This window comes from Podarcis gaigeae (assembly GCF_964106915.1).
Source record: "Podarcis gaigeae genome assembly, chromosome: 6".
Lineage (NCBI taxonomy): Eukaryota > Metazoa > Chordata > Lepidosauria > Squamata > Lacertidae > Podarcis > Podarcis gaigeae.
Genome location: NC_139682.1, coordinates 13,527,759 through 13,540,117, shown reverse-complemented (window position 1 = coordinate 13,540,117; position 12,359 = coordinate 13,527,759). Strand labels below are relative to the sequence as shown.

Genomic DNA, 12,359 nt, shown 5'->3' with positions numbered 1-12,359 from the left:
TGCCACACGTTAGGCATTCCTGCTTTTGAGAGTTTATACTACTCATCATAGCAAGGGTGTAGGTAGTGAATTGTTGGATAGATTTGCACCTAGTGTTGTGCACTCATTATTAATAATAATTGGGGTTCAAAAAGCACACAGCTGTTTTTGAGCATGCCTCTTTGCACTGTGTATTGGGCAAGCTTCGCATCCATATGATAGCATTACCGACTAGAAAAATTACTGGTGTCTTCATTACAATAGAATTTTTAGTTGTCCAACAAAGTCCTTCATTAAAACTTGCACTGCAAGGCAGTTTATTCCATTACTAGACTGTTGTAGGCTCAGACCAAGTCTTAGCCTCATATGAGGGCCAAGGTCTTTAGGTATGATTTGATGTGCTAAATCCAATGAAGTAAATGAAAGTTGGGAGAGCACAATTAAAATTACTTTCTTTCAAATGGGTTAAGAAAGTGGAGAATAGTTTCATAAATTCAGCAAACTAAGAAAGAGCAGCCGGAAAACCTTTTTAATTTTGACAGGTACTGCACATAACGTCTTTTGGCTGGTGTGGAATGTTGTATTGACTTTTCTTTCTAGCCACGCTAAGGAGAATGTATGCTTCTCAAAGGGTTATGTTTAAGCATAAAAGTGACTACAAAATAATAGATCTGTTATATAATCAAGGTGTATAGGCGCTGTGGGTTAAAGCCTCAGCGCCTAGGACTTGCCGATCGAAAGGTCGGCGGTTCGAATCCCTGCGGCGGGGTCCCTGCTGGCCACGTGACCCGGAAGTGTCTCCGGACAGCGCTGGCCCCTGGCCTCTTGAGTGAGATGGGCGCACAACCCCAGAGTCTGTCAAGACTGGCCCGTACGGGCAGGGGTACCTTTACCTTTACCTTTACCTATAGGCTTCAAAACAGACCACTGTCAATTAATAGGAATATTATTGGGACCATGGTGGTGAAGGAAAAGCATAATTAATAGCATAATCCTGTATATGTCTACTTAGAAGTAAGTCTGACTGAGTTCAGTGAGGATTACTCTCAGGTTATAGGGTTGCTCTCTTGATGTTTTTGGATTGGTGGGTATCATGCACTGAGGTCTATAGGGAGATGCAGGGTGGCTTTTGTAGAACAGTGGTTTTAATCCATAATACTGAACAGATCACACAATAATACATCCCATTAAGCAAAACTTTGGCTTAGAAGGAATACACAGCAGCTTTGCTCCCACTTGCCGCTGTACTATGCTCAGCATGTCATTCAAATCAGGACTTGAGGTTAAGCTCTCTCCAGATGAACTACAAGCTTGTAAACCAAGGTTAGTTCAGATAAATGATACTTTAATATTAAGAACGTTTTAGCCTTCAGATAATAATATTGAACATGTTTGCTTACTCCCCTGGATTTGTCAGGAGAGTTAGTATTATGTTCTGAATTAAGAGCCATCACTTTAAGTACTGGGAAATGCTCTTTGTAATAGATCAGCAGAAAAGAGGGTGCTTAATAATCAGGGCAAAATATGTTTCTAAAGAGTTGAATTACCATTAAGCTAAATGCTGAACCCAAAGTAAAACAATAAGGAGCTCCTGATAGAGGGGTGTCTTGGAAGGAAGCAGTCTAGGCCTAAAGACTCCATACAATCCCTACTTTTTCCGGGAATTCCCAACCACCTAAAGAATGTCTACTTATTAGCTTTGGGGGATGACAGCAAGTATTTCCTCTTTCATAATGACAGGGTGTCTCCAGAATGCAATTTTGGTCCTGAATTTTAGTGTTTTCAAGGTGACAAGGGTAACCAGATATATGCATATTTTGTCTAATCTACTTGTGAGTTCAGCTTCTTTCACTGTATATAATGGCTATCTTTGTGCCATGTTGCCTTCTGCTTCCTTCACCCTAGTTGTGATGATTGACATCTCTGTAGGTCTGGTTCTTCCTCTGCCTCAATAACAATAGTTAGAGCTCTTCCATGATAACGCAGCAGCTGGAGGCTTAAGAGTTAGGCAGCTAGTTTTTGGCCTAGGTACATACTATACAGATTCAGTTTGCAAAAGAATATGTCTTTTCAGTAGCTGGGGAACTCATGTTGCACTCATGTTCTGCTGGTGGACTTCCCAGAGGCATCTGAATGGACACTCTGGGAACAGAATGTACTAGGCTTAGGTATTTAGGATTTCACCAGATCTTATAGCATTTGTGTGTCAGTGCAAGTTATTTAGTTCTTAGCTTTTTCCACTTTTGAAGCTGCAGATGGGTTTTTCTTTCCTCCAGAAAGTGGTTGCACACACTCATTAGTGTGAATGTAAGTAAATTTTATCAGTCTTGCACTTGTGTTTGTTAAACTGCTTCCTGCAGTCTGTGCACTAGTTTGATTAAAAGTAAGGTAGAAATAGGAACACCTTTCAGTACTTTTGACACCCGTATTCTTTCATGGAAGTATCCTCCTTGCCATCGTACGTTGCCATTAAACTCCTTTACAGTGCAATAACCTGGCTTCTGAAGTTAAGTGAGTTAGTATTTTGACCATATATTTTTTTAAAAAAAATGAATCGTGAAAGGAACTGATTCTAATTATAAAATAAATACAAGTCAGTAACATTTAATCCAGGAATGGGGAACGTGTGGCTAGATTACAGCTCCCATCATCACGTATCATAGGCTATTCTGGTTGGGGCTGAAGGGCTCTCCATTCTGTTGTAGTATTGTGAGGGCTATAGGCAAAGCAATACACTGGCTTTTCTTTTTTTAAGAATAACCCAGCCACAGTCTGGATTGATCACAGGATCTAAAAGAATGTTGTACTAGGAAACACCCAAGAGTTCTATAATACATGTTCATGCTTAATAATTCAAAGCAAATGTGATGTGCCATATCATGCTCTAGACATCTTTAGTATCCATTTGTGTGCATTTCCCTGAATGTGCACTAGGTTTAAGATGCCTTCATCCCATACGCAGATACTTCTATAGACTCAGGAAATCTAGTTGCAGAATAACCTTTTGGTTTCACTTTTTGGAATGTGAATATTTGAAGAGAAGTATTTCTACACACCTTTTCTACTCCTGCAAGCTACCGTAGCAGAAATGTTTAGAGCAGAGCGCATTTTTATTTGCTCCTGATATTTTATTGCTGGCAATAATTATTTGTAGCTTCTTAATGTATACAGTAATTTTGCATTGGTACAACCAGAAATGATCTCAAAGAGCCTGCCTGACTACATGAAGAAACTTTTCATCTGTCTGTGTGGGAGCCAGTGATAATTTTCTCTGTCCCAAATTCTCCTACAAGGTTGAGAGAATTTTTTCTCTTACTCGGAGGGGAGTTGTATGGAAAACCAATGCTGGGATGGCTTGTGCCGCATAACTGGGATGCTTATGAAAAATCCCCCCCAGTCCCCACTGCCCAGGCCTTAGCCAATCTCTGCTTGCCTCCGCCCTTCCAAGTTTCTGGCCCCATATTTATCGAGAATTGCTGACGGACCTCAGGAAGCCCAAATAATATACTTATTAAACGACGAAGATACAAGTAGATCCCTTGCAGTCGCTAGATACCTGATTAATGTTTTATTTCAAAAGAGGAGAAATTGATCACTGTATGACTCTGACAGCTTAGCTAAACTTAAGAACCATCAATAAGTGCCAGAACTAAGACGCATACCCCCCAAAATCTGATGGATTTGAATTGCGGTTTACATAGAGGGAGCTTATTGTGTATAGTGTTTACTTAACTGAAGTAAAATTGGTCTTATATTGGTGTTTTAACTTGGAACTGTTTAAATTGTATTGTTTATGGATAAATTTTGATGTATTGTTTTCGATATGGGCCAATGGCCGCAATAAATCTATAGATAGATAGGTTGCCTCCGCCCATCAAGGAGCCACCCACTCTTCTCACCCGTTAGTTGTCCCCCCAGCACAAACCAATTGAGAGACAGGATTTCCTCTGTGGGACCAACCCCACGTAGCCAGTGTCGCCCCTTTCAATTGGATTTGTAGAAAGAACATGAAGATGGAAGAGAATGGCCGTTGCGAGGAGTGACTTTCCTTTGGAACTTGCAGTTCATGGGCCGCATGTTGGACCACCCTGAGCTAAACCATGGTTTGGCTTAGCATTACGTGCAAACCCTGGTTCATGTTTTGTCTCCCCCAAACAAACTAGGAGCAATATGTCAAGAACAAATGCCCTTCATTGACTTGGGGTGAGACAGACCATGAGCTCAGGTTGGCACACACCAAACTTTGTCTTAAGCTCCTGGCAGCTCAGCAGCAGCATCAGGGACAAAGTGAAGCAGCTGCAATTTTCTAAATAACCACCAGCACATTTACTCATTCACACTCTGTCATAGTTTGGCTTACATGTGAACTAGGCCAATGTGTGTATTTTTGTCAGTTGAACAACTGTGGAGTCCCTGTTTAGGAACTTATCCCTGGAGTTTCTGATACCCAAAGCAGTGTAAGTGATTTCCTTAATCTTAAGACAATGCAACTTTGTTAGGTTGTTTCAGATATATTACAAGAAACATGCGTTTGAAATCAGAATCCATTCCTCAACTCTTTTATATCCCGCTCCCCGCCAAACTTAGATTTGGTGTCTAGCAGCTGGCTGGCTAGATGATTTATTGAAGATTATTTTTCTTGATAGAAGTTCTTTGACTTTTGTTTTCCTCTTCAAAGCTATCTCTCCATGATCTAGAAATTTAATTTGTTATTTTCTTGGTTACAGGGAGAAAAAAATGAAAATTCAGGATATTAAAAACAATATTAAAGAAGCTATAGAGGTAAGTCTACAAGCTTTTCCTGGTTGCTTTGAACTAAAATTTTAACCCATCACTTTCTGATAACATTTTATCTCTTTTCCTACAGACAATAGTGACAGCAATGGGAAACCTGGCACCTCCAGTTGAACTAGCCAATCCAGAGAATCAGTTTCGAATTGACTATATATTAAACTTAGCAAGCCAGATAGATTTTGACTTCCCACCAGTAAGTATAAATTCTTATTTGCAACAGGTTTACGTTGCATTGGTTTTTAGTTTTCATTTCTTATCAGTGCTGATTTCTTGCAAGGATAGAGTGCAGTGAAGTGAGTTTCCCAATGCATATAGTTCTCTATTATGATCCCAAATATTCATGAGTCGGTTGGCCAAGTTACTGATATAACAGTGTTGAGGCATCATATGAGCTACTTTCCCTTCTGTATAATTATAGAAATCATCATCAGCCTATAGTCAGGGCGGTGTTGGTTGGACATTGGAAAGTGAAGTGCAATATAGATAGATAGATAGATAGATAGATAGATAGATAGATAGAGAGAGAGATATTGTCTCCAGTGGAGTTAAAAGCAGTATGGTAAATGAAGTTCAGGAGTACATTTAAAGTGGATGGGCCATGCCGTTAATACGCAGTAAATGCAGTCAGGCAAAATCCTAGTCGATTTCTCTGTGGCCCTTGATTTTGTAAACATGTTTTCTGCCACCAAGTGAGAGGTGCTGATTTTCTTAGTAGTAGTAGTTTGAAATACTTATATCGCGTATACACTTAGTATTGAATGCTGCAGACTCAGAGTTAGGGACATGTTTAGAGCTGCTCAAGAAATCCATGGATAAGCTGAGATTTGAAACTGGACCTAAGTTCAGTTATCATATGTTGTTATTATTGTAAAGCAGTTTAAAATATTGGCTGTGATTGTACATAACTCTTAAGCTGTAGCTTGCTGTCTCCTAGATGTGCAAACAAACCATAGTTTGCTTCTCCAAAGCTTAGTTACTCCTGCCTACTCTTTGCTGCCTGCCTGACATCCTGTACTGGCATTGCCTCACCTTGTTACTAGCTCCTGGTTGTGCAAACTGGTCAGGGAAATCTTCTCTTACGTTTTCAGCCATTCCTGTTATGCCCTGAGTCAAGCTAATTTCCTCCCACCCCACCTGCATCACAGAAACACCAAGTGCACTCTCAATAATCAAATTCCTTAGCTCTATTCTACTTCTCTAATGGAGTGATTGACTTTTACAGGTTTTCTGCTAGTATCTTTTTGTGTTGTATTGAAAGATCGGTGTTTTGTTCCTGTGAAGAGTTAATTATTTTTGCTGTAAGAAGGTTTAGCAGTCAGGATAGCCAAGTGTATATGAATTAGTCAGTTGACATAAATGATCATTAAAAATTTCCCCCTCTCCTTGTAGAGCAACTGGGTCTAACTTGTGAGGGGCAACTTGTCATGGAGGAATTGGGAGAATGGAGAAGAGAGAGCTTGTTGTCAGGCAGATTTAAGAGTGAGGACATCTTGGGGGGGGGGGACAGTCTGGTGAACAGTTTTGGGGTTTTTTCAGCTGCTTGTTCCTGTGTAGCTTGGTGAGTATTAGGTCGCCAAACAAACCATGGTTAAGGAAAGTTGTTTCGTTCTGAGTTATCGTGAAACCATAGTTAAAACAAGTGACAATTTGTAACTCAATAACAAATCATCGCTTCACATTGTGATTTATTACCAGAAAACAAACTTTAGTTTTCTGGCTGTGCATATATGTATAGGAGTTAGACTTCTTAAAATTTTACTCTCAAATTCCTTATAAATAAGGATAAGAGATAAGAAGATATGAACAATCAGCTGGGCACAGCTCAATACTAATATGCTTTCTGTCTAAACATGAATTCCCTATCCCTCCTGTTTGTGATCAGCTGTATTTTTTGCCTCTTTAGTGGAGTAGGAGAGCTGAGGGGGAAATCACATCTGGCAGCCAATGTTGGTTTCAGATAGTACATGCGTAGAGGGGTCTACCCACACAAATTTTCCTGGCCCTCTAGTGGCTGTGGTCTAGGAGGCTTAGTTTAATAGTAATAATAATAATTTTATTATTTTTACCCTGCCCATCTGGCTGGGTTTCCCCAGCTGTTCCCCAGTACAGTCAGAAGCAAGTATACACTTCTAGAGTTAATACTAAATACATTTTAAAAAGGTAAAGGACTCCTGACAGTTAGGTCCAGTCGCAGACGACTCTGGAGTTGTGGCGCTCATCTCGCTTTACAGGCCAAGGGAACTGGCATTTGTCTGCAGATAGTTTTTCCAGGTGATGTGGCCAGCATGACTAAGCCGCTTCTGGCGTAACGAAACACCGAAACCAGAGCAGCACACGGAAATGGCAGTTACCTTCCTGCCGAAGTGGTACCTCTTTATCTACTCACACTTTTTTTGGTGTGCTTTCGAACTTCTAGGTTGGCAGGAGCTGGGACCGAGCAACGGGAGCTCACCCCGTTGTGGGGATTCGAACCACGACCTTCTGATCGGCAAGCCCAAGAGGCTCAGTGGTTTAGACCATAGCGCTACCCGCATCCGCACTAAATACCGTATTTTTCGCCCTATAGGACGCAGCATCCCATAAGGCACACCTAGTTTTTTGGGGGGGAAATAAAGGGGGGGAAATTATTTTTCCCCCAGGCGCGGGGCTGGGGCGGGGGAAGCCTGACCTTCCCCGACCCCAGCCCCCAAACAGGCAGCTCTCTGCAAGCCGTGGGAGCCCAGCGCTGTCTCCCGCTGCTTGCGGAGAGGTGCGCGAAGAATGGACGCGCTGAGCTCAGCACAGGCAAGCTTCAGTATGCAGGCAACTCTCTGCAAGCAGCGGGAGCCCAGCGCCGGGCTCCCGCTGCTTGCAGAGAGGTGCGCGAAGCCTGTTGAGCAAGAGGGGTCGGTGCACACCGACTCCTCTCGCTCCCCAGGCTTCAGCGAAAGCCTGCATTCGCCCCATAGGACGCACACACATTTCCCCTTCATTTTGGGAGGGGGAAAAGTGCGTCCTATAGGGCGAAAAATACGATATATTACTTCTGGTAAATGAGCCCCCATAGCCACTCAAGGGCTGTGAAAATTTTTGACTTGGGCTTTTTAGACTCACCTACCCATGTACTATCTGAAACCAGAGGCGTGCATTGTTTACCAGATGCGAAATATTTTGGCATTATTTTCAGCTCTCCTACTCCACTACTTGCACTAAAGAGACCATCTGAATAATTCTCACTAAGTGAAAATCCTCATTTTGATCTTGCATCACTGAATGATTTAGAGTGCTTGCTAACCGCAACAAGCATAGATCACCACAAGCAGAATTTACTTGCATATTACTTATTTTGCTCTGAAGAATACTTTGGAATCATTGAATGCACCATCTTTTCTGCCACCTTCAGAGTTAGAAACAAGAAATTTGTCTTATATTTTAAAAGAACCTGTGATTTCCAGAACACTAGCAGCACAAAGGACCTTTTAAGGACTTGCATGAAAGCTACTTGATACTCTGTACTTCCGTATTGTAGGGTAAGCCTGTGAACAGCATACTGCTGTCTTTTGGAGAGGCCAGTGTTTGATAAAAGGGTTACAGGCATATGCACTGGCTAAGAAAGTGACCTTGTACATATTGTGCCTATTAAAGCACATTCGAAGCACATTCTCTCCCTCAGAGAATCCTGGGCTCTGTAGTTTATCCTTGACACAGTTGCTGTTCCTAGCAACCCAGATTGTAGTTTGAATGTGCTTTACAGGAATATGCAGCCAGTATTCATGAAAGTGAGTGAGCATGTGTGCATTCCATCTGAGCTCTGTAACTTGGCTTCCAGAAATGATGATGAGGGCTTTCTAGACAGATGCTGCTTACCAAGATACCCCAGTCTTAGTTACTGGCACTGTTTGTTATTTATCAGGCTTTCTATCCTAAGTGTTACTGCATAATTTGAATTTTGCTTTCATGCGGCTGGATGTTTGGCTTGCTGTAGTTCCAATAAAATTAGAGTGCCATACTAGGACCTGGGATAGGAAGGTTCAAATCCCCACTCAGCCATGAAGTTCCACCTTGTCCAGTCACTATCTTCCTAGGGTTGCCATGTGTCCTCTTTTTCCAGACTCATCCTCTTTTTCATGGGCAGAGCCATCATAGCAATCCATAGTTCAAAATATGGCAACCCTGCTAACTTGGGTTGTGAGAATCAAATGGAAGAGGAGGACTGGAAATTGCCTCACGCTCCTCAGAGGAAAGGCAAGAAAAAAGGTAACCAGCAACTGTGATAAAATAGCAACACAGAGAGACACAAGAGATACTGGCCATTGCATTAGTTCTGAGTCAGTATTTAATATTCAGTCCTAGTTGCATACCTCCAGTAATATTTCGTTTGAGCCCTATTTCAGAATAAAAATTGAACTTTGCCTTAGTATTTGCACCATTTTCTATATATGCCAAAAGCAGCTGAAGATACAGGATTTTGCTTCCTGCCTACTAATCTTGTATCTTTTTACCATGAAATGCATTTTCATGTGCTTTTAGTTAGGAAATATAATGACGTTAATGTGGATTCCTGTGATAAGGTTGCATAGTTCACTTAATTCTAATCGTATTAACAGTTTTGAAGTTCCTGCTGTTGGTTAACTTCGCTATATAGCTGTGCTGCAGAACTTTGTTTCTGGAAGCAGCCACGTGAAATATTTGGAACGATTTTTCTCACACTTTTTTTGTTCGCAAGGAAGTTCAGCGGTTGGCATTTGTAGCCCACAAATTGCTACCACCTGGCTTTCTGACAAGAAACTTCTGATAGCTTTGCCACCACTGCATAACTGATAGAGACCAGAGGCAGAGTCTTCCAACTGGGCAAGAGCTTCACAGGAAGTCATGGTTAATAATCTTCAGTAGTTAGAAATTAATTAGCAAGTCCAGTTGGCACTACCCATTTCCAGGTTAGAATGAATGTCGCTTCCTCCTGCATGCATGTAAGGGTTTGGCAGAGCAATATCAGCTGTTGGGCAGTTTGTTGCCTCTGACGGATGTCCTTAAAGGTAGAGGGACCCCTGACCGTTACATACATATCCTAAATCTGTTCTGGGTTTCCCCTAACCATCCATAATTAATTTGTTGGCGGCACTGGGGAGAAAGAGGGGAGAAAGCCCCATTTCACAAGCATAGATCCTTGCATTGATGGGACAGTTGTAAAGGTAAAGGGACCCCTGACCATTAGGTCCAGTCGTGACCAACTCTGAGGTTGCGGTGCTCATCTCGCTTTACTGGCCAAGGGAGCCAGCGAACAGCTTCGGGTCATGTGGCCAGCATGACTAAGCCGCTTCTGGTGAACCAGAGCAGTGCACGGAAACGCCGTTTACCTTCCCACCGGAGCGGTGCCTATTTATCTACTTGCACTTTGACGTGCTTTTGAACTGCTAGGTTGGCAGGAGCAGGGACCGAAGAACGGGAGCTCACCCTGTTGCGGGGATTCGAACCGCTGACCTTCTGATCGGCAACCCATTTGGTTCTGTGGTTTAACCCACAGCACCACCCGCGTCCCATGGATGTCCTTACCAAGAAACTAAAAAGAACCTATCACAGGAATGATCTCTTGCCCGGTTGCTACATTATGGATTACTGCCTCCTTCCTTCCCTGCTTGCGGTGAACTGGAACAGCTCTTTTTTAAAAAATAGCTGGTAGGCACAGTGTCTACTCAAGAAAACCATTCACAGTATGGGAATATTTTGCTGCTGCCCCAGTGACCCAAATCCCGGTCGGGGGATGACAAAATGGTGGCAGAGTCATGGCAGGAGACAATTATTTTTGCAGCAGTGCTGCTGTGGTATAATGCCATTCCCACTACAGCTTGTACAAGCTATCAGGCTGCCCTCTGATGTGTGTCTCTGGAGCATACAAACAGTAGTCTCACCTGGGCTCATTTAAGTATCAGTTGTATTCCTCTGGTACTGAAAAAACCGAACTTGTGTATTAATTATGTGTAAGGTACCTAAGAATATCTCTGTACTTTTAAATCCCTGGACACATTAATTGAAATGAGCTCTCCTCAGAGAAAATTGATGACTTTATAACTTTATATAGATTTCTCTTCCCGAATACAGTGAGTAGTTGGAGATAACCTTTATCCTAGTGTATTGTAAAGTTTTACAGTACAGCAGATTATGTCTTCACTGTATACTGAAATTCAAGCAATCAAGTAAACAGTATATAGTGTGCAACAAATGCGGTTTCTGTTGAGTGTGCAAGTCACATGCCATTACAAACCACTGTTTTATCAGATACCCATGGAAGTGTTTGTGTCCGTAGCTGAGTGAAATGCATGCTTATACCCTCCTCTCTGAAAGCATGTTGATGACAGCTTGCACAATGCTGAACCTGACTTTCTTTAGAAAACATAACAGTGGGAATTGGATAACGTGCTCTCAGTTTCTCAACCTGTCCTCCTGGATTTTGTACACTAGTTTTGAGGCCATCTCAAAGCGAGACAGAAGAGAGAGAACCCAAGTTTGAAATGCATGCACACTGATACTGGGGTTTAAGTAAGGATGTGGTTTATACTACATAGCAATGCACAAAATTGTAAGCTGAACATAAATTTGTACCTGACACACTGTGGTGTTCAGCATGACCTTCTATTTAGATGATTCTGGTGTTTAGTGATGCAAAGTAGTTAAAGATTGAGTACATATGGTAATGGATTACTAAACTTCCTGAAGTCAAGTGCTTTGGGTTTTGTATTAGCTGTGACTTGCTAAATAACAATAAGGAATGCAAATGTTTAATAAATGACAGCAACATCTTTTTGTAATAATTGAATATCCCTTGTAACCAGTGAGAACTGGTGAGTCTGTGTGTGTGAGAGAGAGAGAGAGAGCGAGAGCGCGCGCACGAAATCTTTGTATTTTGCAAATGAGGATTGGATGATGTAGAGCCAAGGTGGTCAGATTGAAGGCCATGAAGGGCTTGTAAAGGCAAGCAGCACTTTCTCCTTTAAATAATAATACTGAATAACCCATAGTGCTATGTTCTTCTTTGCAGCAACTGCAGCAGTTGTTCTAACTGCAAGAACTGAGGTAGGGAGGAGCCTTGCTACACCAGATTCCCCTCCTTTTATTGCTGAAAAGTTTCCTGTGTGGGTGCTGGCAAAGTTAGCTTTCCTAACAGTGGAGACTCAGCTCAACATATTCTTGGGTTACACTTAAAAGGTTTAAAACAGTCTAAAAGAGGTAAAACCCGGAATAATACAGAAAGCAGATGGAACAAAATACTGTTCTTGAATAACCCTGGCTATTACATGGGGTGTTAACTTTCATTTTGGTAGATTTATTGTGCTTTTTTGACAATATCACATCAGCATAAAAGTTACTGGGGAGGGTTCTGTTTGTCTAGCAACATGCTTCTATTTAGCATTCAAAAAACACCGTGTTGGTCTCTGCCACTCAGTTCAGAAAAATGCTCTCACAATTAACAGCAGAGAAATGGTTGTGAAAATGTAGTTCCAACCTGAAGACTAAGTATCTGTCTTGGAGTTTGCTCTTTTAAACATGTGTATCTTTGAAATGCTGTGGTGTTGACAGTGTTCAATATTTAATTCTGAAACAAGAAATAT

At 41.7% G+C, this 12,359-nt stretch overlaps 1 protein-coding gene across 8 annotated transcripts in view; it reads left to right on the top strand.

Moving 5' to 3' along the window:
* Positions 1-12,359, top strand: part of GNAS (GNAS complex locus) — a 177,035-nt gene that overhangs the window by 105,431 nt on the left and 59,245 nt on the right. For all 8 annotated transcript variants that reach the window (XM_083744555.1, XM_083744553.1, XM_083744557.1 and 5 more), the window contains exons 3-4: positions 4,707-4,761; positions 4,847-4,966. In XM_083744555.1, the coding sequence (XP_083600681.1) occupies positions 4,707-4,761; positions 4,847-4,966 (175 nt within the window). The remainder of the gene's footprint in view (positions 1-4,706; positions 4,762-4,846; positions 4,967-12,359) is intronic.